Raw genomic sequence first — 27,053 nt, forward strand, 5'->3', positions numbered from 1 at the left:
TTCCACATGTCCATAGCTCAGGCTGTAGGAGCGCAGGGTGTCCTGTGTTGGTTTTTATTAGGCTTAGCTGAGACCCCTTTGTTGCTTTATGCTTACCTTCAAGGTACTTCCAAATTCCTCTTTGCACAGTGTCTAGAAGGACAGGGAATTAGTCCAGAGGGTTAAAAGGTGTTGCGTGATGTTGTCATTTCGAATTTTGCTTCTGGACATACTTTTCTCCTGGTCTCATCTGCACAGGAGTGTGAGGAAATAGTTCATGTGACTCGGTAAATAAATGCGGTCAAACGATCTGTGGCTTTGCCTGGTTAGAGCCTAATACATGGAAAGAACTTAAGGCTGTAATTATGTGATACTCTCCAAGGGTAACATAGTGCTTATAGTCTCCTCTCATATGCTTATTTGCTTTATTGCAGATGTTGAGAGAACCGATAGTTGGAGCTTCAGATTTTCATGTGTCCGAGCGACTTCATGTTCTCCTGTGGTTCATCACGCTCTTGAAAAAGGTCGCAATGAGCACTCACCGAGCCATTGCAGTAGCATCGTGTAGAGGAGCACGACTTCCAGTCATTGAGTGATGAAGGCGTTATGATATAGGACGGTACATCCAAAATACCCCGGCGCTTCATCCCAGAGATATTGATGATACGAAAGTTAGGGTTTTTGTGCCATCAAATCTAGTCATTATGTATTGTCGCTTTACACCTAAATCCTACGATGCTTATACCATGTTTTCAAATGTGTGAACTGTGTTTCCAGATGTGTAAACAAGTTCAACTGCGATTAATTATATTTGATGTGTCCGATGCATAAACGAGTGAAGTGCATCATATCTCTTGACTTTTTTGAATGTTTCCTAAATGTTACTCACATCAAATTCCAAGGACAGGACGAAGTTTCCTAGGTCGAGTGTTTGGCCAAAATATCTAAGACCCAAATAGCCATAAAGCAAACAATTATTACTGGCACCAAATGTATGCATTCGAGCTCATTTGTTGTACGTGAGCAATTGAATCAATTGACTCTCGCGTAGAGCTTTATACTAGACATGGGGAACTTTTAGATTTGGCGTCCACCATGAAGTTCATTAGAACACCCTTAAAATTCCATGATCCTTATAATACTAAAATCCAAATCGGTCATTCTATGCATTTGAGGGGGGTTAGTCACTTTTTCTAAAATCACTCCCTGAAAAAAATACAGTATAATCTGATTCTCTTCATTCTCAGGCACAAACGTAATGCCTGTACAACAGGCCTGTCTACCTAAGACAAAGGTCACTTTCATCTCACTTTCTCTTTCCAAATTTACACCATGTTGATCTATTGAATATCACTCGGAATTGTATAAAAGTGTAGACTTTAAAGCTAGGCACGTGTGTACGCGATGACTAATATTGTTGAATGGAAAACTATGTGCTGGACTCACCCACATCCGGCGCATGAATATCTCAAAGTAGAAATTGTATTGAATACCGACACTCTCTGGGAGCTTTCGTGTCGTGTTCGACATTTTTACACATGTTTGACCCACAACGAGTGTCAAAAAATCCGACGTGTGGTCAACTCTCTTCGATACGTGAGTCCGAAATTTTGACACACGATTTTAATACACAGGGGTCAATTTTAAAAACTTTCAATATTTAAGGGGTCAAATGTAAAAATACAAAAAAAAAAAAAAAAAAAAAAAAAGGTAGGGCTAATGGTTGGGCGCCGCTACCCTTACCACCGTTGGAGGGTTCACGAGGTGGCGAAGGTGGGGGCAACCCTCGCCGACCAAGCAAGGGCTGGCAAGGCTTGCCTAGATCTAGGTGATGCCTTGATTGAGGCCCGGGTGAGGCTCACCCAAATCTGGGCCATCGCGCCCTCTCTTGAGCCTAGCGAGGATCACCAGCCCTTGCATGGTGCCAGCAAGGCCTCACTTGGTGCTAAAGAGGCTCGCCAACCATAGGTGAAGGCTAGCGTCACCCAGATTTGGGAGAGTCTCGCCCAGGCCTCACCTAGGCCGGCGAGGGTCGCCCCCCATCCACCACTTAAGGCCTACGAGGTCGCCAGCACCCTCCAATAGCGGCTGGGCACGTCGCTAGCGGGGGCAACAGCAGCAACAGCGGCATGCCTAGCTAGACCTCTACCTCTCTTTTTCTTCTTTTTTTCAGCTTTGCTTTTAAAAAAAAAAAAAAAATAGCTTTTTTAAAAAGTTTTTTTACTAAGAAAAAAGTAATAAAAAACACCACATAGGATAAATAAATAAATTTAAAAATACCACTTCATTTTCCTTTAAACAATGTTTTTTCTTCCTCCCAGGTTTTATGTATTATTATAATGGAATGTAATTGAATTGGTCAAATTAAAAAAATGATTGATATTAACAAATATTGAATTAATATTTTTAGTATAAATTACTTCTATAAATTACTTCTAGGCTCTTTTATTATTTATTTATATATGTATCTATATATAAAAATATATTTAATGTATAACGCGTCGGAATTTTCTATTTTTGAAAAATGACATATTGGTGAGTCGTGTCACGTCCCGTGTCACATATCCGTGTCCGTGCTATATATAGGAATATAGAGATGGCCAAAACACTGGCGAGAAGAATAGCACAAGAGAGAGCTAAATTAGCAAGAGAGAGATGGTAGAAGCAAATAAAAGAATGGAGCTATAAATGTACATAGAACCAGTAAGACGTATGAAAGCAAATCTGAGTCAAGACTTATCATGTTCTTGAAGATATAATCAAGAAATGGTAATCAACATCATGCTCTTGAATTCCTCAAAATCCAGCCTCCCATCGCTATTAGTATCGTACGCGCGAATCATGCTACTGCAGTCTCTCCCGCTTCTCTCGTCCCACAACCCTAGTCTTGAGAGGACGCTCTGGAGCTCCTCGGAAGAAATGAAGCCGTCGTCGTTCAAATCGAACACTCTGAACGCCTCGGCAAGGTCTGTCTCTTGATCGCCATCTCCTTCATTGCCCTCTGGTGATTCTAATCCGCCGCTCCTCGCGGTTCCTTCCGATGAAATAGAGTCGTAAAAGTACAAGAACTCATCAAAGTCGAGGCTCGGTTTCCCTATAGACAACTCGAGCTCATCCATGCTGTAATGGACACCGATTTTGTCGAGCAGCCAATTGAGCTCCTCGAGGCTTACCTGGCCATCGCTGTTCTTGTCGAGGTTCTCGAAAATCCGACGCAAGTCTCTGGTTCCGAGGCGGGACATCATATGCAATGGTGGATATGTACGTGCAGATTGGGGAAACTAATGAAGAGAAATATGTGTAAACGCTAAAGGCGCCGGTGGGAGAAGGACAATTTGAATCCTGGGCCTTCTTGGTGGAGCTTCCTTGTATTTATATAATGCAGGGCGTACGTAGCATACTTTGAAGAAGCTTGTGGTTTTTAGGGTTTCATGGAAGTTGGGAAGAAGCTTCGTCGAAGAAGGACGTTACGAAAGCTGACTTGATTTTTTCTTGATCTGGAACGCTCTGACTTTAGATAGAGGATATAATAGTAACGTTGATATGTTATTGGGTATTTTTCCTTCTTGGGTCTTCGCACGCTATCATTAATATGTACTATTATTATTCTCTGATTTGATTAATCACGTCACGCCATTTATCTTCCGAGATGATTCTTGGAAGGAAGGCTCGTCCTTCGTTGCCGCGCTTTTGACTCTGAAAAACGTGATCCAAGTCACGGGTCAAAAGGTCTAGAACTGGTCCCAGTAAATTCTGCCGTGCTCCTTCCTGGTGTTTTGATTGGTTTCATGGGTCTCGCTCGCGTCTTTGCCGGGTTCGTTCTTTCAATAGATTGGAACTTTGATTGGCACGTTCGTACGGACGAAGCAGGAATCAAATTATGCAGGGAGGGATGGTCTTTGGGAATTGCTATGTACAGATCTGGTCGGGAAATTTTGGGAATCTCTATGTATTCTTAGTTTTGTACGTATCCCACGCTTATTTGAGACGCAGGAAGATGAGACTTGCACGGGCGCCGCTCCGGGCCGATTTGTGCGGTGGAGATTAATCGAGTTGACATTTCAGCCAATTTGTGATCGCGACATCCATAAACAACAATCTTTGACCACGGCGAATGCGTTGAGGATAACTACGTGAAGGAACGGTCAGCTTCCCACAGAATCTTCCATGTAGCCTAAATCAAATCTCTCTCTCCATGTGTGTGAAAGAGTATCTTCCCACAGAATCTTCCGTGTAGCCTAAATCAAATCTCTCTCTCCATGTGTGTGAAAGAATGTCTACCACACCCACCATAGGTAGCTGAAAATTGAGCTTTACTATCTCATCACAAAAGGAACGAATTCAAATCTTTGGATGCTCGCAACTTAAGTGAAGATCCCATAAATGATTTATTGAGTCAACTCTCGAGTTTACATCTAAATAGCGGTTTGAGGCGAAACCCCACCAGTGCTACCGAAATACCGGAGGATCGTGTGATCCTTGAAAAGTGATCTCTGATGGTACCTCGATCATCAAAATATATATACCACATTTTGTGTAATGATTATAGTGATTTTTCATGTTTTCGTTGGTGGAGTGATGAAATTAACGAATGTTGGTCTTAAACCCAACAATTTTTATATTATTCAAATTCTATGGAGAAAATTATACCACAAGTCTTAAATCTTATATATTGAATATAAGTAGGTTCTAACATTTTCGACCGATTCAATTAAGTTCTATATTTTTACTAAAAAATACAGTCAAATTCTAAAATTTTCAATAGTTCAATTGAATCCTAAACATTAGTTGGAAAATGAAATTAAGGCTCAAAATTTATGTTCAAGGTGCAATTTAAGGTCATCATTTATGCAACTTCTAAGTTACACCTAGTCTAATTGAAGTACGCTTCATAAAAGGACTTGATTACACCTTTTAAAAAAGTTGAGCACTTATTTGAGTCAACGAAAGTTTAAAATCCGATTGTAATGCACATATAAAGTTAAGAACTTCCGATGCACTTGCGGTAAAGAATGTAAAACATTTTAATATTTGGTACTTACGCACGTGTTTTTATGTTTTATCAAACGAGCCCTAGGCAACTCCTTCCTTGCTTATCCTATCAAGTGATTATTGAGTTGGATTAATTTTTCAAGTCAATATTTTATATTAATCAAAAAAGCTCATTCTCATCAAATGGATGAACTTCGAAATTTTCAACCTTGATTGGCTTGTCAAACAAGCCCTGATGATGTCCCTTAAGTAGGACCAAGGAATTGAATTATTGACTTCTTTAAATATCCAATAAGGATTTGTCACATTACTTAAGTGTGTTTAATAAAATTGAAAATAAGCGCTGAAAATTTAAGTACAAACTCTAATTGCTGACAATTTTAAGTTTCAAGAATAGAAATAATAGGTTATGACAAAAAAAAAAGAAAAAGAATAGAAATAATAGGTTGTTCGATATTGATTATTGGTAGGTTTTACCATTATAATTGGCAAGATTTTAGTTAATATCAATACTTTTTTTAACTTAATAAAAAATGGCGTGTTTGATAATCATGTTAAGAGTAGAAAACTAAGCTTTTTAGCACTTGATGTGTGCATTTGAAAACCTCTAATTGCACATAACTTAATTGAGTTTTTAAGTCATAAGTCACTAAATATGGCTATTGAAGGACTTAGTTGAGTGTCAAAATTTTGGGTAAAAGCACCAAAAATCTCAAATTACACGTACCATGACACATTTACCTTGACACTCAACCTGAGCCTAACCTTTTACACTCAAACTATTACCAAAGAATCGAAAAATGGTGTTAAGGTTCTCATGCCCAAGTACACAGTTTTCGCTCCAAGTGTCCATGTCCAATCATAAAAAAAAAGGTTCCATTTAACTCATTGTCAGAGGGTAGATTCAACAGTACTACTTTAGTTAAGCCTAAATATCTTGGATAAGTCTGATCTTTTCCTTGGAGGAAGTAACGTGATTGGCAAGGTAAGGACAGAGCCTCACTCCGTCACCACATGATGACACAAAACTAAACCCACAATGCATGCAAAATCACTACTCCGAGAACGATTTTTTTTTTTTTTTTTTAATCTCCAATGAGTGCACGCTACATTTCAAATGCGCCATTAAGATAGCGTGAATTATTTTTGTAAGACAGGATAATATAGAGAGGAATATGTGTTAAGATTTGTCGTATAGGGGAAGTAGAAACTTGTCATTCTTAATCATCTTCCAGTTAAGCAGTAATTTGTCAAACATTAGCAAAAGGCAAAATGTTCGTGCTGCACTAATAGGACTTCCTTTTTTTTTTCCCTTTGGGGCCATATTCATTGAAATAGGGGGCAAAGGAAAGAGACCACCTTTTAACATGCCTTGCAACATAAAATTGCTAATTTAGGCCTCATAACATTTTTTTTTTTTTACACATCATGGACATGAAAGGTTTTTTAAGTTGAGAAACATTTCATCATTTGTTTTTAAGACGGATTTTTGAACAATGCAAATGTAAATAACATGTTCAAAGTACTTAAATATCTTTGTTACAGCGACCTTTGATACTTTGGCCTCAATAGAGGAAAGCTTACTCTTTATAAAGTTTGGCCCAAGAATTACAGAGAAAGAAGTTAAAAACAAGAGTGAAGGAATTCATGACTATCTTCTTCTTTTTCCATCTAAAGATTTTCCAACTCTTAGGAGGCATGTAACAACCACTTATATACTGCCAACTTCCAGCACTCGCCCTCGTTCTCCATGGCCGTCGCAATGTGGCCTCACCTGGCCGCCAGAGTCTCGCCAACCACCAGCACCACCGTGGAGCAAAGAATTAGTTTCACTTTGCTAGAATTTTGTCATTCCATCTATTGTAGGCATAGCCCAAAGCTTCTCTGGGCTTGTGATGTGGTCGTCTGCGAGAATTTTATCTTCTATTTTGTAATAGTTCTGTTCATTAGGAATACAATCTACATTCATCATATGTCTCTATTGCTTTATGTGTCCGTACCTCACATCCTTTATTTGCTTAGTAAAAAGTGGGCCTTGGTCCAACTATGCCAGAGAAATAACTAAAAGAAAAAAATTAATGGAAGACTTTCTACAGAAAATTGAGGATTTAAATGATTTTGAAAAGTGGAGGTCCTAAGTGCAGTAGTAGCGCATAACTAGATAATTCAATTTTTTTTTTCCTTTTTGACCAAAAACTTGCTGAAGAAAAATTTCAAGCGGTACGCTTAATGCGGTTTCAATTCTATCTTATATTTTTTTTCCTTTCCCAAAAAATACTTAATTTAGCTCGGATCTCAATTCCGGCTCAAATATTTTTATCTCATTAAAAAGAAATACCATCTTTTAACTTACATTTCAGCTCTGATTAGTGATTCCAACATTTTTTTTTTCCTTTTAAGAAAAACATCAATTTCAATTTCCGCACCGACGCTGATCACGAAGGCGAAACGGCGAGCAAGGCTGTCGTTTTGGCTATTGTACTTTCCTTATTCTCGTCGACTCTCTCTCTCTCTCTCTCTTTCGCCGAGATTTGCTGAGTCACCGTCTCTGCGGCGGTCGTCGGAGAACCTCGTCCGTCGCGGCCCTCGCCCGCCCTCGCGTCACGCCGGCCGGACATCGCCCGAAGAAGCTCTTGGGTTCCGTACGGGGGGACATCCTTTTGCGTTCGCCCGTTCTTCTTCTTCTTCTTCTTGTTGCATGCCGGCGAGGCGCCTCTTGTGCCGAGCAGAGGAATCGTACGGTTTCGGGTCAAGTGGGAGGACCCTTCGGTGAGTCTTCCCCGTTTTTCGTTTTTCCCTTCGAAACCCACTAAGAAAAGCGCTCCTGGATATTTCCTGATGGGCTGTTCTCTGTTTTTTTTTTTTTTTTTTTTTTTTTTGGTAAGTGCTGTTCTCTGTTTTTCTTTCGCTTGAATTTCTTATAAATCTTTTCGTAGCGACTCGCGAGTCGGAACGTGTGTCTTTAGTTGATGCTCTGCGTAAGTTTTGATTTTGGACTGAAGGGGAATGATTAGATGGGAGAGATTTCTGGTGCCGCATTGTTGAAATCTCTGCGATGCTGTAGTTTTAGTGTTTTTGGTTTAACAAAGTTTTGTTCCTTTTTTTTTGTTTTTTGGCCCAGCGCATCCCTAATTATCTAGAATCTGGTCTTGTTTTGGTCTTAATGTGGCAAATAAGCACGTCCTCTTATGTAGCTCTCTTTCCTTTATTGGTGTTTTGGAAACAGGGCTTGTTATTGGGATTTACGGGGTGGAGTGCCTCCATGAAGGAGATTCTTCGTGTATTGGTTAAGTGAAAAATTTTGGAGCTGTGGTTTGATAGTTAAAATGGGTGTGACGTGCATGGAGGTCGATACTGATAGAGAAAAGCAACTGGAAAGGCCATTAAAGAGAAGGTGCTTGCGTGACCCTATTGAAACGCATACTTCTTTGCAGAATGGTGCTCTTGGAGTGCTCCACAAAGAACTGATGGGGTTGACTCCTCTGAAGACGACGAATATTTAAATTTCTTGGAAACTTATCACGACAATTATGGTTCTGTGCCTTCCAAAGCTTATAGATATGGTAGCAGCAGTGGTAGCGATGATTTAGTGGATCCGCAGTATAAGATTTTCTTTGAAAGTCTAAGAGTAACCCGGAAGTCATATGAGCTTGAGGTGCAGGTGGACGTTGGAACCAGTATACTCCTCAAGTACGACATTGAAGACCAGCCACATGAAGGATTAAACTTAGAATATTTGAAGAGTCAAACATTGAAAAATACTGCGGAAACGATGAGAAGCTTGAGGAATGCTGTGGGAAGAGAAAAGGACAAAGTTGTTGCTGTGAGGAGAAAAGAAAATGATAAGGAAAAAAGAATTCCGAGAAATCTTTCTGGAAGGGAGGAGAGCCTGCAAACTATCAAAGCTGCTGCAACAAGCAAAGGAAATTGCAACTTGGATAAAAGAAATATAGAAGCACAACCTGCAGATCTTGGTTGTAATCAGGCAATTAAACGGTTCCCAGGGGTATTGTGTCCAAAGGTTCAACAAGCACCCGAGCATGAGGAGGAGACTTGCAACGAAAGCTACCCAGCTCTTCTGAATAGTGCAAAAGATGATGGTAACATTCCTGAATTTATATCTGATAATGGTAAACAAACCACCAACGCTGCTACAACGAACAAAGGAAATTGCAACTTCGATAAAAGAAAGATGGAAGCCCGACCCACAAATCTTGGTTCTCATCAGGCCATTAGACAGTCCCCTAGGGTATTGCATCCAGAGTTTCAAAAAGCACCCGAGCATGAGGAGGACACATGCAATGAAAGCTATCTGGCCCTTCTGAATGGTGCAAAAAATGTCAGTTACATTCTTGAATCTAAATCTGATAATGGCAAACAAAATACCAAAGCTGCTGCAGCAAGCAAAAGAAATTGCAGCTTGGATAAAAGAAATATAGATGCTCAACCCACCAATCTTGGTTCTACTCAGGCCACTAGATGGTCCCCTAAGGTATTGCGTCCAGAGGTTCAACAAGCACCCGAGCATGAGGAGGAGACATGGGATGAAAGCTACCTAGCCGTTCTGAGTTGTGCAAAAGAGGATGGTAGCATTATTGAATTTACATCTGCAAATGGTAAACAAACCACCAATGCTGCTACAACGAACAAAGGAAATTGCAACTTCGATAAAAGAAAGATGGAAGCCCGACCCGCAAATCTTGGTTCTAATCAGGCCATTAGACAGTCCCCTAGGGTATTGCATCCAGAGTTTCAAAAAGCAACGGAGCATGAGGAGGACACATGCAATGAAAGCTATCTGGCCCTTCTGAATGGTGCAAAAAATGTCAGTTACATTCTTGAATCTAAATCTGATAATGGTAAACAAAATACCAAAGCTGCTGCAGCAAGCAAAAGAAATTGCAGCTTGGATAAAAGAACTATAGATGCTCAACCCACCAATCTTGGTTCTACTCAGGCCACTAGATGGTCCCCTAAGGTATTGCGTCCAGAGGTTCAACAAGCACCCGAGCATGAGGAGGAGACATGGGATGAAAGCTACCTAGCCGTTCTGAGTTGTGCAAAAGAGGATGGTAGCATTATTGAATTTACATCTGCAAATGGTAAACAAACCACCAATGCTGCTACAACGAACAAAGGAAATTGCAACTTCGATAAAAGAAAGATGGAAGCCCGACCCGCAAATCTTGGTTCTAATCAGGCCATTAGACAGTCCCCTAGGGTATTGCATCCAGAGTTTCAAAAAGCAACCGAGCATGAGGAGCACACATGCAATGAAAGCTATCTAGCCCTTCTGAATGGTGCAAAAAATGTCAGTTACATTCTTGAATCTAAATCTGATAATGGTAAACAAAATACCAAAGCTGCTGCAGCAAGCAAAAGAAATTGCAGCTTGGATAAAAGAACTATAGATGCTCAACCCGCCAATCTTGGTTCTACTTGGGCCACTAGATGGTCCCCTAAGGTATTGCGTCCAGAGGTTCAACAAGCACCCGAGCATGAGGAGGAGACATGGGATGAAAGCTACCTAGCCATTCTGCATTGTGCAAAAGAGGATGGTAGCATTATTGAATTTACATCTGCAAATGGCAAACAAATTAGATATGAGGAAGATGATGAGGAAGATGATGAGGAAAGTTCGTGCGAAGTGGAAATGCTTGCTGGGGAAGATATTTCTAAATGTGAAGAATTTGTGACTAGGAAATTATCCAAAGATCCGGTATGTACTAGCTCTTTCCCTGCTATTATGTGATTAGTTTCATATGGCTTCTAAATCTCAATTTTGATATTTGCTGAATTTTTCTGCTCCCCACCCAAAAAAAAAAAAAAAAAAAAAGATAACCGTTGACAGCAAGCACTTTGCTGATGATCCTGGGAGCAGCAGTGGTACTGTATTCAGGAAGAAACTCATGGGTGTACTCAAAATGCCCTATGATGTGAAGGAGCATGAAGACCTTTCCCGAAGAGTAAGACATAAAAGGCAAAAGACAGTCGAAAAAAGTCTGCGTCAAGGACGGGATTTCACTTCTTCATTGCGGCAGCGCTGCAAATCATATCTTGAGCTGCACAAGGGTAAGCTCATATATGCTACTCTCTTCCCCCATTAGTCTCTTTTTTTATCACGATACTGTTATTCAATACTAGTTCTTTTTCCTATGACCAAATGCTTCTTTAGTTAAGAATTTGGCAGAGATGCACAAATCCATGCACTGCCTTTCGACAGGTATAGAATTAAGTGAATCATTGGTGTATCAAACCATGTAAAAATTAATGACGGTATCAACAAGATCTAAGACTTCTTATGCATATCGTATCTTTGCATTATTGCAAAGTACAGAACCATCTAGGGAGAGAGCATGACTCTCTCCATTGAGAAGTTCTCCATGTATTTCCTCCCTCCAAAACAACCACATGCGTGAACAGTGTACAGGGAAGTGGTGGCACTAGGCAGCAGAAATATCTTATAATCAACATCACATGCTACCTGTTTTCTTTTTTGCCTTTTTTGATCATGATTACCTTCTGTTAGCCAAAAGAGCAATTCTTGTGGGTACTACTCCTACCACCATTCATAGTGGAGAATCTTACGAGATATTGCACCACTTTTCCCACATGACTATTTGTTTTGCTATTTTTATTCTTATGTTGTCGTACAGCTGTAATCTGGTGAATAAGAACGGTCAAGTTGTCTCTCTTTTGCTTTTACAGTGGATCTCTTCTGAGATAAAAAATCAGCATGTTTCAGTCTTGATTTTCTTCCCATTATCTATACTGCCAATTCAATTATACATATTGGCTGGCTGGAATTCTTCATGTCTATTTTTTTCAAGTTTTTTTCTCACATATTATCTAGGGAGGTTTATTTAGGTTTCCTTACAACAAAACTTTAGTGGTTGGTCTTTTGTTTTACTTGAGGTCATTTTCTAAATCATTTGACATATATGAAATTATCTGCTCCCTTTTTTCTTTTTGTTTTAATTTTGTGAGAGAAGATTAAAGAAGGTTCGATGTTTTCTCTATACGTGTGAGACAGCAAAATGAGAAAACAAGAAGAGAAAAGTCGAATATAATTTGATACTCAGCGCCTGAAATTTATTATCATTTCTGTGCAGATCTTGCTACAGAACTCAAGTTGGTTCGAGCTGATTTTCCTCGGAATTTGAATCTCTTGCGTGGATTTTTCTTTTGGTTGGAGGTGAGTTTCATATGTCAACATGGCCTTTTTGGTCCAATATGTTCCAAATCTAATTCTAATTCACTTTATAGCTTGCTTGCTCATTATATGCAGATGGCATATTGTTATTCTCAGAGAGAGGACATATGTTGATGTAATTCATAGATAGTCATACTGAGAGAGAGTCACACTGTCGCTGGGAATTTTTCAAATGGTCCATGGAGGAGGGAGGGAGGGAGGGAGGGAGGGAGGGAGATGTTGATGTAATTCATAGATAAGTCACACTGTCGCTGGGTATATATGAAATGGTCCATGGAGGCATATACGCCACCTTCAATGCTCGTTAGGAGGCCGCCACATTACTCAGTCTACCATATTTGTAAACCAGTCCATTATTCCTTACACGTTGTTTGATTGTGCATGGACCATCTGGGATCAGTTTGTAGTACACATACATATTTGGTCATGTTGCTCAGAGAGATGGTGTTTGTAAACAGAACCCTAGCGCACTGATTCCTTAGTTTTGCAGTCTCTTGTTTGGAATTAGCTGAGATGGTAATTCCTTATCTTAATCCTTCTGGTCTCCTTTCTTAACAGAACGTACCGCAGGAAGGAGCATTTAAGCCTTGGTTGGATCCAAGTTGTTTGAAAGTGTTGCCCGCACAGGCAATTAGGAGGGTCTAATGTAAATATTTCTCTGGCCCTGACAAGAAAGCATGCAAAACCTGGAACTGCTGCTGCAATGTTTATTCAGAACCTCGGTGTCCTAATTCTGGTCGAGATTTTGGTTATTCACAGATAGTGAATCTGATGGTTGTGCATCATTCCTCCTCTCCAAGGTGGAATTTGGGGACCACATCAAGGAAAATGCTTTTCTGTATTTCTGTCACTTGCAAATGCAAGTGGATCTTTTGTGATGTAAAAATCAGGTTTATGGAAATGTGCAGCTCTCTATGCTTGAATCAGACCAAATTTAGTTTATCTAGCACATTTTAATGCTTTTACCAAGAACTTGCGACGTTTCGCATGACGAGCATGGGGCAAGCAATGAGTGCGGCAAGTAAGGAAGAGGTGCAACAACCCTTGAGTAAAAAGTTGTTCTAAGCCTGCCTCTTTCTGCGTCGACACGGGAAAGCGGGTTCGAAGCAACACCATTCGTGTTTGGCTATTGGTTCAACAATCTCAAGAAACCACAGCAAGTCATACACTTTTGACCGAATTGTGCGGCACACATAAATTGAAGGAGACGCCATCAATAAGTCGGACGCGACCAACCTGTCAGATCGCACGTTTTTACTGTGAAGTCTTTTGTTTGTCCAAAAATTTGTCTTCTCTCGGTCAAAGAAATGGAGAATCGGTCATCATGTCATTCAGGATGTCAAAGTCTTATTCCACGCGCAAGGAAAAGCATGTTCTTTTCATGTTCTTCACTGTGTAATTGAAGGTAATTTTTTATATACAGAAGTAAAAAAAATTGTATAAAGAATCATGTTTTTAAGGTATTTCTCCATGTTTATTTAGAATAATTTAACTTTAAATTATTAATCACGAAAATAAATAACCCAATTACTGATTACTTGAATGGCCCTAAAATATTTGTCAACAAAACCAATGAATTATTATAGGCTATAGATAGATAAGGACGGGCAATGCACTTTGTCAGAAACACATAGACATCAGTTGCTCCTAAGAGGCTGCTAGGGTTCTCAGAGTCAAATGATAATATACTCATGAGAATCTACAGCACGACGTGCACATCTACATCTTGACAGTGGCTTAAGAATCACAAGGCATTATCAAGCGTAGAACTCTAATCTGAATCAATGTTGATGAGATGACTCTGATACCACTGAGAGATTATGGTAAGGACTAATGATAATCCAAGATAAGTATACTATTCCAAAAACACGGCCTTCTCTCAGGCTTCAAAGGGGACTGCCTTTGAGTCGCCTAAGTAGCAATAATCTATATTATGAGACACTAATGCCTCAGAAACCTTTTCAATCCACGGGATGCACAGAGTAGCAAGTAGGGTGTACTTGTGGAATTAACACTTCTTGGGCTGATAGGACAATTCTAACCAGTGGGAATTCACATTGTTTTGCTACAAATAATTTAAGTCCACTCTGTTCCTGGAAAGCTGACTGGCTAAGCAGAATTCATAATAGGGAAAACAAAATCACAAGAGATAAAACAAATTCGCCAACTTCTATATCACTAGGCACCAAAAATGGGCCACTTGCTACAACAATTTCACTGTTCTGTTAACATAATATTATTTTCTTGTATACACACATGTACACTTACCATATATTCCCAGAAGCAATCAGAAAATTTCTATAGGAAGGGAAATGGGGCAAAAGGAAGAAAACAAAAGCTTCAAATCCTAGGAGGAGAAGACGAGTAAAAGTCATCCTCTGCTTAATCATCAGATCTGTGCTCACTCAAAGATGAAATTCCCGGATCAGCATAGAAGTCTCACCACGAGCAAGAAATTGTCTGAAAAATCATTCCCCGCCACCATGGATATTGCTCAAAGTGAGAAGTCAGGAAGATGAGTAAACTTGCTCAAACACTTGATCCAGGATTAGAGAGCTACTCAGTCTGGAGGAAAGGGATTACATTGTCGGCATCTTGTCCATAATGCGTAATGGCTTAATTAGCTCATCCAGATTATCCAACCGTACATCCAAAGGATCAATTTCATCATATATCATGGGGTCATCACTTTCTCTCGCTTCGTCATCACTAACATCAATACTGATATAATCAGAAAAGACAGAATTGTCATCAACATCTTCCACACGGACCCTTTCAGGAGCTGCTGTTCCTTGCTTAGACAATCTCATTGTCATGGACCCAAAGTAACGACCTAAACTGCTCTTTTCACCTGATCGTTTTCTTTTCTTTCCCTTACTACGTCCTTTCGGGTGGTGAAGCTTGCATTTGGATCCTTGCTGACATCTACCAGTTGCTTCAAAGGTTGGGCATATGTAGCTGTGCTTGTTCCGACACTGGGAGAGCAGATGGATGCATTTCATTTTCTTCATGCTACCATTTTGAGAATTTACGTTCGGAGAAGGGAAAATTTCTTTATCGTCTTTTTTCCTCTCCTTGTCTAACAGAGAGGAGGGAAGAAGATTTTTGGCTTGTTTATAAAAGGTGGTGGTTCTTAAGATTAATGCAATACCATTATGCTGTTCATGAACTTAAAGGAAAGAAAGTAATCACAAGAGACAAAGTCTAATAATCACTGAAGCAACCAACCAGAATCAGAAATCATGAATATGCTCCAAAAAGCTCCAAACTATCAGTTGGTTTGCAAAGCCCAAATTATAAGTCAAATGAACTTATTTAACTTTCTGCCACGAAATCACATCATGTATCCATTACACATGAAGCAAACATTCAAGAATGGCATGCAGAAAGTGCTGTTATCTCCGCTAACTTTTGCAGATGGGAATGTTTTTCTCTAGCACAAAAGTAGCGAGTCCAACTATCAAGCAAACGATTTTTTTTTTGGCTTAAAAGAAGAGTGCAACATAGAAGGAAACGATGCATGCATGGGCATATGCACAGAAAGGTGCATGTGCATGATGCGTGCTGTTGAAAATATGTGAAAATTTCACAATCATAAGGCTGAGGAATAGAAGCTCCCAGAAAGAAAAGCAGTACCTCATTCCCGTCAGGACAATAGCCCCTAAGAAAAGCTTCACATGTAGGGTAATTCTGATTGACATTCACATGCCTATAAGGACAACTTTTGTTTGTGCACAAACCTGCCAGTTGTCATAAAGTGTTTGTTTAATCTATAAGCAAGAATTACTCAACCCGCTAATTTTAAAAATGGAGACAAATGTGGAAATACCTTGCAGAAAATAAGAACAATCTGGCATTCTTTCAGGAATGATCTGCATAAGAAAAGGGTAAATTAGTGAGAAATCAAGCATGGGACTCTTAATGTTGGAACACCAACTTTTCAGTAAACAGGATAATAGTGAACCTCATGAGTCAACTTGCAATCCTTATTTGAACATGACCCGTTTATAAATTTTGTGCAGACTGCGATTTTGGAGGGATCATGAATATAGGGACATTTTCCATCATCCTTGTTGCATTTCCCGAATCTTGTGAAAAACTGACAGTATTTTCGTCTTTTAGTCAACCGCAATCTGGCAGTATGCAAACTCCACCGCACTTTCTCACTTGCTAAAAGCCGAGTTCGTTTCTTTGGATCTCGAATTAGCTGATTCCCATTTCCAATCCTTACATACCTGCAAACAATCATAAGCATCTACAAAATACCTTGGGCACTAAAGCAAAGCTAAACCTAAAATCATCAACTTAGCAATTACGGCATTGTGCAACCAAAAGAAAGCACAAAAAGAAGGGGTAACATACTCATCATTGCCAATCACTAATCTCCGCGGAACATATGATTTCCTAGTATCATCTTTTGCTTGGGAAACAGAAGAGTAAGCCGATTCATCATCTACAATAAGAAGAGAAATCAATGCATAAATAGATAACAAAATCCCGCTTCAATGATATTACTTCACATTAGACAGAATAAGGCAAATGGAAAATAAAACAAGGCTGCCCCTAATGTGTCGCTCAACTTGGCACCCACCTTTGAACTAATGGAATAAACAAAGAACTAAAAAGGTGTGAGATCTTTATCTCTGATGAATGCTCAAGCCAGGTTGCAACCATGACATGAAAGAATAATAAAAATAAACAGATCCCACAAGAAAGAAACTATAATTCTACACGTTCTGGATGAAGACTCTGGGCTTCCAACAAGCTACTACTACATCGATTTCATTAGGGATTGTTGATCTTTTCACAACAGCACGACAAAGGGATCAATGGCATGAAGAAACATGATCCATCCACTACAATAGAAGTACCTCAATGCTGAAATTTGGAGATAGAAGTAAGATAAAATATCTGCTATCCAGAAGTAGATGATGACACAAGAGATTCACATTTTCTTCTGCATCTTTTCAAACATAAGCTCAAGCCATAATTATCTTTGCTCTGCTTTATCAGACAGGTGAAATACATAGACACTGAAGCCTACATAATAATATCATGCTCAGCTTTAAGAAAGTTTGTCCTCTCTTCCTAAGACATGAATCCAAGAAAATCAGTCTGCTAGGTTCACTATATAACTATGGTTAATTTATCCAATCATTTCCTCAAATCCAGATCTTGTGCTTGGTTTCTTTATCCTACATCACTGCTATGGCTTCCAGACGCAATCCAAAAAACAGTTACATCAGAAAGGCATTTCATATACTGAACTGACATAGATTCTAACATTATTTCAAATGGTTAACACTAGTGGAAGTAATTGGTGAAGTCCTGACTTCTTTTCACTTCCAAAACAGATGCTCCTGCAACGTATTTCCTTTCTAATGAAGTCCAGACAGAAGAATGTTACATGGTTTTCCTAATAGAAAGGCAAAACCCACTAAGACATTCAAAAATGAAGGACGCTAAGGTCTCTGACCATCCAAGCACTGCATCATAACCAACTTTGAGTATTGATATTACAGGGAAGAAATCCATAATCTGCTAGCAGCAACTGTTTCCCTCAAGAGGGATGCCATTACCATAGCATTTATAAATGCAGAAAGCAATTGATAGAATCTGAGGCACCTAAGTATCAACACAGCAATCTAAACCCAGAAAGTCAAAAGATATACCATATGAGCCAGTCTGTCAAAAGATATCAAAATTCAAGACATTTCAGTCAAGCCTCTTTCCAAAAGCATGTTTCCCATAATGGGTATAAAAGTAGATTAATTCCCTGTAAAACAGACTTAGGCTCGGTTTCACTACCGGTGTCTATTTCGTCAAATGAGGTTCTCACTTAAAACTTACCCAAAAGAACAAAGAACTTATGGTCACATTTCCAACTCAATAAAATGAAACATGTTCAACAGGTACTGAGAACAGATCATTATAGAAATAAAGCAAAAAACATGGTAACCTGAAATTCTCTGTAGTGTCCTCCTTGAAGCATCCATTTTGTATCGAAAAGAACCAATCCGGAATATGCGCTCTCCTGCTCCTGCAATATCATCTATTCTACATCAGAACATAAATAAGGAAATTTCGGCCAACTAACATCCATAATTGTATCTGGAACCAGGAAATCATCTTTGCATGAGGATTACAAATTGGGCTAATCAGTTTCATCTTATAATTTGACTTACGTGATGAACGAAATTTGCTTTTCGTTCTGGTGGACACCGGGAAACTACCATTCTGTTCTTTTTTCTCCCTCTCAGCCGCAACAACAGCTCGTGTTGCATCCTGTGGTAAGAGACGACAGATTTTGTGTTATAACCTCACAATTCTAGAGGAAAATGACCAAACTGCAATATGAAAGGAGCATAACTGACCTCATTAGCTTTCTTTGATTGCCTTTCAATGGACTTCGACCACTTTAAACTTGTCCCACCAACACTAAGCACCTTAGATTTTCTAAGTGATAAACCATGAGCTGACCTAACATAGACAGTATCCCTCTTCCTCACCAGCATTAATCTTCTACTGAAAGAACCATTAATGAGTGCAGTTGTAATCATACTTATGACTAAACTGGAGCAAAAGCAGTATAACAAAACATTGAATGCTGGTAAACCTGATTGCAGATGAAGATTTATCAGCCAGACCGCAAGTTGTCTGCATGTATCTACGCCAGTATGTTGCTCTTTTCCAAGGGAACAGCTGAGGAAGGACCTTTTGGTAACATTTTTGATGATGCAATGGATGTCTGTAACTTTTTGAAAGCTTTGAACCCCACAGAGTCCACACTACAGAAAATTTTGAAGGTTCAAATGACTCAAATATAGCAACACTTTATATTTACACCTCCATAAAAAGGTACATATGCGTTGATTCTAGCTTGAATTGAACACTACATACGCTGCAATAGTAGCTAAAACAGCTAGTGATACCATAAGCACCTTCTAAGGTGATTTTAATAGCTAGGGCCAGTATTCCTGATAAATATCGGCCAAGCAAAAATAATAACTAGATGAAAATATCTGACAATTATCTGAAATAATACAAGACAATTAATCTAAGTCAAGTTTGAAGAACCACTCCATCAATTAAAATGAAAACAAAAGATTAAGAATCGAGGTAAATGAAAGAGAGAGCCAAAAAAAAAGGATATTGTTGAAGAAAAGCAAAATGCAACAAAAGCATGCATCCACAGGGAAGCAACCACATCTAAATGCAATTTTAGAACTTCCATATAAATGATAGCCAGAAGACATGTAATGAGGGAAAATGTAGCAACGACTGTGGCACATCATCCAGCACCTCCTTCAAATAATAATGAAGAAATTTTACAAGCATAATGCACAATTAAGATAGTAAAACTGTACGTAAAATAATATAATAATATTGTGCCCTAATAGCCAAATCCATTTAGAACAAAGGAGTTTGTCTATGAATGCTCCAATCTTTCAGCCAATGCATCATTTCAGATAGGTAAATAGTAAAACTGTAGGTAAAATAATATAATAATACTGTGCCCTAATAGCCAAATCCATTTAGAACAAAGGAGTTTGTCTATGAATGCTCCAATCTTTCAGCCAATGCATCATTTCAGATGGGTAAACCGATGCTCTCAAGAGCTTGTTAATAGAATTTAGTAGGAACCATGCCTAAGAGCCTTAATCAGAGAGTAAGAATTGCTGAATATCTTAACATTTCCAAAAAGAGAATAAGCCCCACTTACTGAAATAAATCGAGCCTCTAAAATGCCAGCACTTTACCATAGATATGCCTTCTAAGGCAAAAAATTGGGGGTCTAAAGCAGATCAAGAGTGGCACAATTGGGGAAGCATCAATACTATGAACAAGGCACGCTGAGATAAGAACACACTGAACATACCTTTAGAAGATAGCCCCCTGTTAAGGATTCTTCCACATGAAACTGCCGGAGTCCCCTGATCTTCTGAATTTCGACTGTGTTCAGGCAGGGCAGACATCTGCTTCATTAAATTGCCAATTGAAGTCCTTATAAGCTGATTTTTATTCCGTTTGAAGTAGCCATCAGAGGATAAGACTTGGGTCTTATGAACAATCTGGGAGGGCAGATCAGATGATTTTGTTGTTGCGACCAACTGATTTGATTTGCGCTTCACATATGTTATCCTCTTCAAAGCAGATGCCGTCAAACTTTCATTGGGCAGTTCTTTCATACCTTCCAACTTATTTGCTGAACAAAGTTGGTCTTCACGAGTTTCGGAAATCTTCAATGCATCCTTGCTGGTGTTTAGTTGATCACTGCTTGATGTACAATCCACAGAATCTAATCTATTACCAAAGTAACCATCAAGTGAAGGTCCAGCTGAGTTTAAAATCGTGCAGCTGTCTGAAGACATGGCAGTGTGATTGGGCAGATTATGAACACTTGGAAATAGGGATGTATTTGCCTTCTCAAGAGGAGCACTCATTCCTCCCGTTTTTAACAGATCTACATTGTGATTAAGATTATTGATTTTTCCAGTTCCTATGCTCCTCTTTAAGTCATCTTCACCTGATGAATTTATTCTGTGTGCTGCTGAGCTTGTGACATGATGGATCTGGGATTGGCAAGTATCTACACCTGATTTTCTGACCAGACTGTTACCTTTTCGGATATAAAGTTCCCCAGCATCTACTGTCAACTGCCTTTTGCCAGCTAGAATGCTAGAAACCGGCTTCTTTCCTGAGAGAGAAACTGATGAATTGCTAGGTCGATGCCATGTATTTGATTTTGTGGCACCATTAGCAGAGATCACCTTTGAAGTCTTGGAACCAAAGGACGAACGAGCTGGGAATGACCTCTGCATAACACGATTTGGTTGATTCCGCATACCATATGGTTCTGGTTTCTTCAGACTGTATTCAGTCTTTTTCAAAGCTTCTGATGACAATATTACATCCTTCTCAGGGCTAATGCAATCAATTTCCATTCCATGATCTGATATCCGATCAACTTTGGTACTATGCGCAGACAGAGTAAGGACAGATATCTCTGAACCTCCACCAACCATGACGTTCTCTTTTTCTTGAGCATCCTTACCACCTAACCTTCCAGGAGGAATTTCGTCTATAGATAATTTCCACCTGGGAATCTGCCTTATTAAGTAATTAGATATATTTTCTGGAGAACTCATATCAGATATTGGATGAAGCACAGAATCTACCCCTTCATCATTGGAGTTAGAATTGTAGATTCCATCACCATCAGCAGACGATGGCACGTAAGTTGACACGGACGGTGATTCTTCCAATTCATGAATGTCACTATCAGTTTTCCTAACCACACTGGATGATCCTGATTCCCGAGTCAATACATGGGTTCCTAAAGATCTGCAGTCAGCCGTCTCACCAGCCCCCATCACTTGTGCTTCTACAGAATGTAAACCCACTTTCTTTCCCTTATTCTTTTCTATATTGAGAACCCCATCAGGATGATCACTTGTGGCCTTAACTGGAAAGCTATCTTTCTGGTTTTCCTCCATTATCAACTGACTGACTGAATATTTGTTTCGGATGCTTGATGCCCTGACACCTAGCAATCCAGAATCAAAACCTGAGCGCCGAAGTTGGAGTGTGTCATCAAAGGACCTATTTGCAGCAGAACTGACAGCATCCGCAGATTTCATCAAAGAAACATCCTTTGCTTTCCAGCTTGGTGATGAATTAGAATCATGCGGAGTATTCATAGGAGGTGTTGCAGCCTCTATGCCAGATTTTTTGAAACTGTCACAAGCAGTTAATTGCATCTCTGAGCAAGATGCATGGCTATCAGCCAGCAGACCCGCATCATTGCTCTGGTACATTCCCAAATTAGAGAAAACAGGATGAGAAGGAGTAGTTCCTCTCTTTTTACAAGTAGATGGATTTTCATATTCATCAGCATCAATCCCCTTCTTATTTAAATCCTTTGCATCAGAAAGTTCATCTATTGATTTATTTCCATGTGAAACGTCATGCCTACGTGAACCAGAGGGTAAGCCAGAGTCCACACATCTAACACAAGAAGCTGTAGCTATTTGGAGTCCAAAATCCTCAACAGGCATATTTTTGCAGGTGTCTAAAGCATCTGAAGAGCTGCAGCATGAAATATTTACAGTCTCCCTACAGGTTCCTGCTGTGTTTGAACTCAGCATATCTAGTTTAGAGACCCCATCTTGTCTACTGTCTATAACATATGTGGTAAGTTCTTTTACTTTAATGGGAGACGCAGCTATTGATAAATTCCCTTTACTATCATGAATCTTGAGTGATGCAGGGAGATCTACTGAAGATGATTGCCTCAAATCATGAAGAATGGTGCTATCCTTAAAGGTCATGTTTTCATCTAAATTAGCAGAAGTGTAAGCATTGCAGCCAGTACTGCTTCCTGAAAATTTTGAAGAATAGCCTCCAGCTTTTCGCATATCCAATGCACTAACTTGATTAAGATAAGAGTTACTGTAAGAACCATCAAGAACTCTCAGACCTGAAGCAGCACTTGGATCTTGAGATCTAACTAGGACTTTATCAGAACTTGAGACAGGAATTTTCCTCCCAAAAGGGACAGTTTTACCTGTAGAAACCCCATGAATGTTCATGTCCTCCAAAGTTGAGGAATCAGGAATGTCACGGCCCGGCATATAAGATAGTCTGCCCACATCATTCTCTTGCATCAAACTTAACTTCTCTATACCAGTCTCAAAAGTACTTTTAAATGGCGATGCAGGAAGATTCTCAAAGAATCTTGAATTGGTATGCAGGCACCCCAAAGAACTGTCAGAATTGGTATGACATGCCTTTTTATCTTCAACCACGGCAGAATGGATAGGACGAGATGCACCACAATTCTCTCCAACATCTTGAGGTAGAGGTGTTTCCAAAATATCAGGGTCACTACCACATTCCTGCAATGGAAAACCTTGCAATGTTCCTTTCACATCATTTGACTGGAGCAGATCAGACACTCCATTGGAAGCATCATTTGCTCCTACATTATGGAACATTTGAATTGCAGTACAAGTAGTATCCTCTTTTGAAGGATTTGCACCCTTGTCAAACCCTGTCACACCAGAACTATCTATTCTTATATGATCATCATTTCCATGCAGATGCTTCGAAGTCATCATCTCTGAATGAGGTTTATTTTTTTTCACTACTCTCACTCTCTTAACTGCTTTCTTCATGACCTTTTTCTTCTTTTCAATCTTTACAGTAGGTGACTTATTGGCAAGAATGTTATTGCTTTCTATGCCTCGAATGTTACCACTATCAGATCCAGAAGCTATACCAGTCTCCAAAGAAATTTCCTTGCCATCACTCATGCTCGTACCAACTTTATGTGAATCTATATGCATCTTAGAATGTGTCTCATTAACTTTTCCATCAGAATCTGCCATAATTCCAGATCGAAAGGGAAGACGACCATCTTGATCTAAAACTGGAGGGCAGAAAGACTGATACACCTTACTCTTACCAACTGAGCTAGAGGTTCCCTTGGAAAAGGGTTGATTGTTAATCTTACTCCCTGTATTAGATGCTGCAACAACTCTCTCTTTTGATGGTTTTGAATCCGTCAAAGTACAACTGGCAATCTCGGGAGGTCTGGTCGGATTCACCATGCTCTTGTCAGGTTTGTTGATGAGTGTATTGGTAAAACCCCCATTTGATGCAGCAGAACTCTTCAACCTCTTAGTCCTTGGAGTCGATTCTTTGCCTGGAACGGTCGATGAACTTGTAGGTGCAACGACTGCTTTGGCTACCAAAGAATTGGATTTGAAAGAAACATCGAGCTCCACTGATCTTCCTTCTCTCTTTTCTTTCATACCATGATCAGGAAACACAAGCGGCCCTTTGCCTCTCAAGGAACCAGAACCGTTCTCATCACGATGAATAAAATTGTGCAACCTCTCATCGTCCCCGAATCCTTCGATCAACTCTCGGCTCTTGAAGCCTCAGAAAAGCACTCTTTTTCTGCACCTGTCTCCTTGGCGTGACATTATATTCATTGCTACCTACCCTACTTCTTCTAGTACTACTGCTATATCTTCCCCAATCAGACTCATGAACCTGTGATTCTCTAGAAACAAATGGCATACCATCCACAACATTAATCTCACGATCCCTAGTCTCAAAAACTAAGTCATGAAAACCTAAAGATGGAACCTGCCTATGACTATACCTCCTGCGTTTTTCACTCAACAGTTCACTATCCTCAATCAGGCCATGAATTTTAGAAGAACTTGATAAAGAGCTCCTGAAAGAGTCATCATAAAGGACAGACCGCGCCCGCGAGAAATCATCTTGCCGACGGGATTCAAACCCATCCACACCGTCGTCCCTAAATCTAGAAATCGCATCCGCATCGCGCTTGACGTGGTAACGAGAGTCCCGACCCAAATCAAGTTGTACGTACGGACGCGGAACGTGATTATCGGCCACAAGCGCCAATTTCGGGTGGCAGACACCGCCGAGGCGATTGTCGTTGTGGTGACAAACCGGTCGGCGATGGCGATCGTCGTCGATCCGATCGATGCTCTGAAAAGATTGCACCGGCGGGGGAGGTAGGGTTTGAGGAGGAGGAGGAGCGGAGGGCGATAGGACTGCGACGGCGGATGCGGCTGCAGCGGCGGTGGCGGCGGCGGCGGCGGCGTTTGTGGGGGGAGCAGCAGCTGGTGGCTCTTGTGGTGATCGTCGTGGAGGTGGTGGAGGTGGTGGTGGTGGCGGTGGTGCGGGGTATAAACGTTGGGGTCTTCGTGGAAGCCAGGATGGTAAGGAGTAGGAGGAGGAAGATGGGGAGGGGGCGGAGGAAGGTACCTCGGCAGCGGCGGCGGCGGCGCTCGCGGCGGCGGTGGTGGTGGCGGTGGTGGTCGGCGTAGAGATGAGCCTCCATGGGTGGCGGACGAGAACTCATCGACGATCCTGCGTGTAATGTTTTGGGGACGACGATGTTTTAGGTCGTGGATCGAGAAGCCGATCGACATTAATCGCCCAATCAGAAAGTCCAATTGCCTTATTATTATAATGAAATAAAATCATATTTTCTCATTTTTTTTATTATTTATTTTGAATAAAAGAAAGCATACATATCCTAACCGTTCGCTCGTGAATGCCTCGTCGTTTAGTCAATCAGACAACACATATGTACTTATGATTATTTTTATCTCGATGATCTTAATATACCGAATTAACACCAAAAATGTTTATCCACACAGAAAAACAATGAATTATAAAATTATCGCCTTTTCTCATTTTAGTCGTGCTTAACTTTTCATTCATGAAACCTCTTACATCATTAGTACAAAAATGTAAGAATTGTCCTGTAATTAGTCATAAAATTATTACGTGGTGTTTGGTAATATACCAAATGAACTAATCTATCACGAAATTCATGATAAAACATCATAAATGATTGAACTCGAACGAAGCGAGGTATCAAAATATTAAAAGATAAGTATAACACGACTTTCTTATCATGTAAAAGATGAAAAGTGTGATATGCATGATTGAAAAGAAGGAGAATAAAGATGTAAATAAAGTTAAAGTTCTTATGGGGAGGCGTCCCAATTACATCAATCATCTTTTTACCTTTATTAGTTACTCAAGCTATATATTTGTTCTTGAAAATGGCCGAGAGCATCACCAATTGTATACTTCCAATGTGATATGAAATTACAAGAGGGAAAAAGTTAACCCATAAAGTCATGCCACCATATGCTAATCAGACTTCTTTTTTAATAAAATGATACTTTACTTTCTCCTTTTCCAATTGAAAAGGAAAAATCAACCCATGATTCTAAGAAGACGACTCCAACAAAACGCAATTCATACTCCTCATTCTGTCTATATCAACATTATTTTCATAAAATACCCGTTGGAATGGAAACTTTATGTCGTGAATGGTAAGGCAATAATAAACACATTAATTAAAGAGTATAATATAGGAAAGAAATCAAAACTTCATGAAACCGTAATCAAAAGGTAAGATAACCTTTATATTGTTCACATTCATCTAATATATACATTTTCTTTTAATAAACAACGAATTGAGAAGAACAAATCATTGCAAATTCCTCGAGAAGCCACCTTCACACCCCTTTCATCTTATTGTTTAGAATGATGGTCGGACCAATCTAAAATTATTATTTGTTATATCATTTAAATATTTGTGTCGAAGGAAATTTTTGTAAAATAAATATAATCATATGCATAAAATTACAAAAAATAAAATAAATACTCACATCAATCACAAATTGTGCTAAAATTTACATAGAGCTTTAAAAAAATCATTAGGAAAGTTCATTCTATGATTGAGAAAAAATTGAGACATAAATTTGTAATGTTATCGAATACACGCAATATTTCAACAACGTAAAATAATATGAATGGCTAAATAATGAGTTTGACAATGGGATATACATATCATATTTTAACTCAATTAATGATTAAATTTCTTATGTAACGTTAAGTATGCACCATGAAATCGATATAAAAAAGTTTTCAAAAAGCGACTGAGGTCTATGGCATCACTACACACCGCCGCCCCACACGGGAGTCACCGATGCTGCCCTCATTGAGAGATGTGCGCCCACCCAATAGTGGGGATGTAGAGCCCTCTCAGGCCCAGGGGGAGGTGTGTTAAACACCCTTGGTGTTCCCCCAGCAGTTGACCCTTCCATTTTCGTAACCTGGATTGGGGGCTCCGATAACCGGGGTCTTTGTTTAAGGTCCTTAGTTGGACCATGTAATGTTAAGTATGCACCATGAAATTAATGTAAATTTTTTTTCAAAAAGCGACTAAAGGCTATGGCACCACTACACACTGCCGCCCCCACATGGCAGTCACCGTGCTAGTGGCAGGCAACCACCTCACAATGGT

The 27,053-nt window shown here is 39.7% G+C and overlaps 3 protein-coding genes across 4 annotated transcripts; 1 reads left to right on the top strand and 2 right to left on the bottom strand.

The window, feature by feature from the left end:
* Positions 1-2,635: 2,635 nt before the first annotated feature.
* LOC104444068 (probable calcium-binding protein CML44) lies at positions 2,636-3,364 on the bottom strand. The gene has a single exon (XM_010057654.3). It carries the CDS (start codon positions 3,222-3,224, stop codon positions 2,739-2,741), a length of 486 nt encoding a protein of 161 aa, XP_010055956.2. The 5' UTR covers positions 3,225-3,364; the 3' UTR covers positions 2,636-2,738.
* Positions 3,365-7,480: 4,116 nt separating this feature from the next.
* On the top strand, positions 7,481-13,126 carry LOC104444069. Of its 2 annotated transcripts, none has more exons than XM_010057656.3 (5): positions 7,481-7,740; positions 8,198-10,690; positions 10,809-11,043; positions 12,084-12,166; positions 12,260-12,361. In XM_010057656.3, the coding sequence occupies exons 2-5, from the start codon at positions 8,744-8,746 to the stop codon at positions 12,296-12,298; spliced, it is 2,304 nt and encodes a 767-aa protein (XP_010055958.2). In that variant the 5' UTR covers positions 7,481-7,740; positions 8,198-8,743; the 3' UTR covers positions 12,299-12,361. The 2 variants fall into 2 exon arrangements, with proteins under 2 accessions (XP_010055958.2, XP_010055957.2); XM_010057655.3 differs by lacking the exon at positions 12,260-12,361 and adding an exon at positions 12,743-13,126 and having other exon boundaries at positions 7,482-7,740.
* Positions 13,127-14,334: 1,208 nt separating this feature from the next.
* On the bottom strand, positions 14,335-26,853 carry LOC104444070. The gene is given in 12 exon segments (XM_010057659.3): positions 14,335-15,159; positions 15,821-15,924; positions 16,014-16,056; positions 16,149-16,419; positions 16,547-16,637; positions 18,144-18,224; positions 18,370-18,469; positions 18,559-18,706; positions 18,801-18,972; positions 20,064-24,094; positions 24,096-25,083; positions 26,712-26,853. Coding segments are annotated over 12 exon segments (6,567 nt in total). The 3' UTR covers positions 14,335-14,763.
* Positions 26,854-27,053: the final 200 nt, after the last annotated feature.

This window comes from Eucalyptus grandis, chromosome 9 (genome assembly GCF_016545825.1).
Source record: "Eucalyptus grandis isolate ANBG69807.140 chromosome 9, ASM1654582v1, whole genome shotgun sequence".
Classification (NCBI taxonomy): Eukaryota; Viridiplantae; Streptophyta; class Magnoliopsida; order Myrtales; family Myrtaceae; genus Eucalyptus; species Eucalyptus grandis.

Coding starts and splice junctions, on each gene's coding strand:
- LOC104444068 (XM_010057654.3), bottom strand. CDS start 3,224: ATGATGTCCCGCCTCGGAACCAGAGACTTGCGTCGGATTTTCGAGAAC.
- LOC104444069 (XM_010057655.3), top strand. CDS start 8,744: ATGAGAAGCTTGAGGAATGCTGTGGGAAGAGAAAAGGACAAAGTTGTT. Junction 11,044..12,083: donor ATATCTTGAGCTGCACAAGG/GTAAGCTCATAT, acceptor ATTTCTGTGCAG/ATCTTGCTACAGAACTCAAG. Junction 12,167..12,742: donor GATTTTTCTTTTGGTTGGAG/GTGAGTTTCATA, acceptor CTTTCTTAACAG/AACGTACCGCAGGAAGGAGC.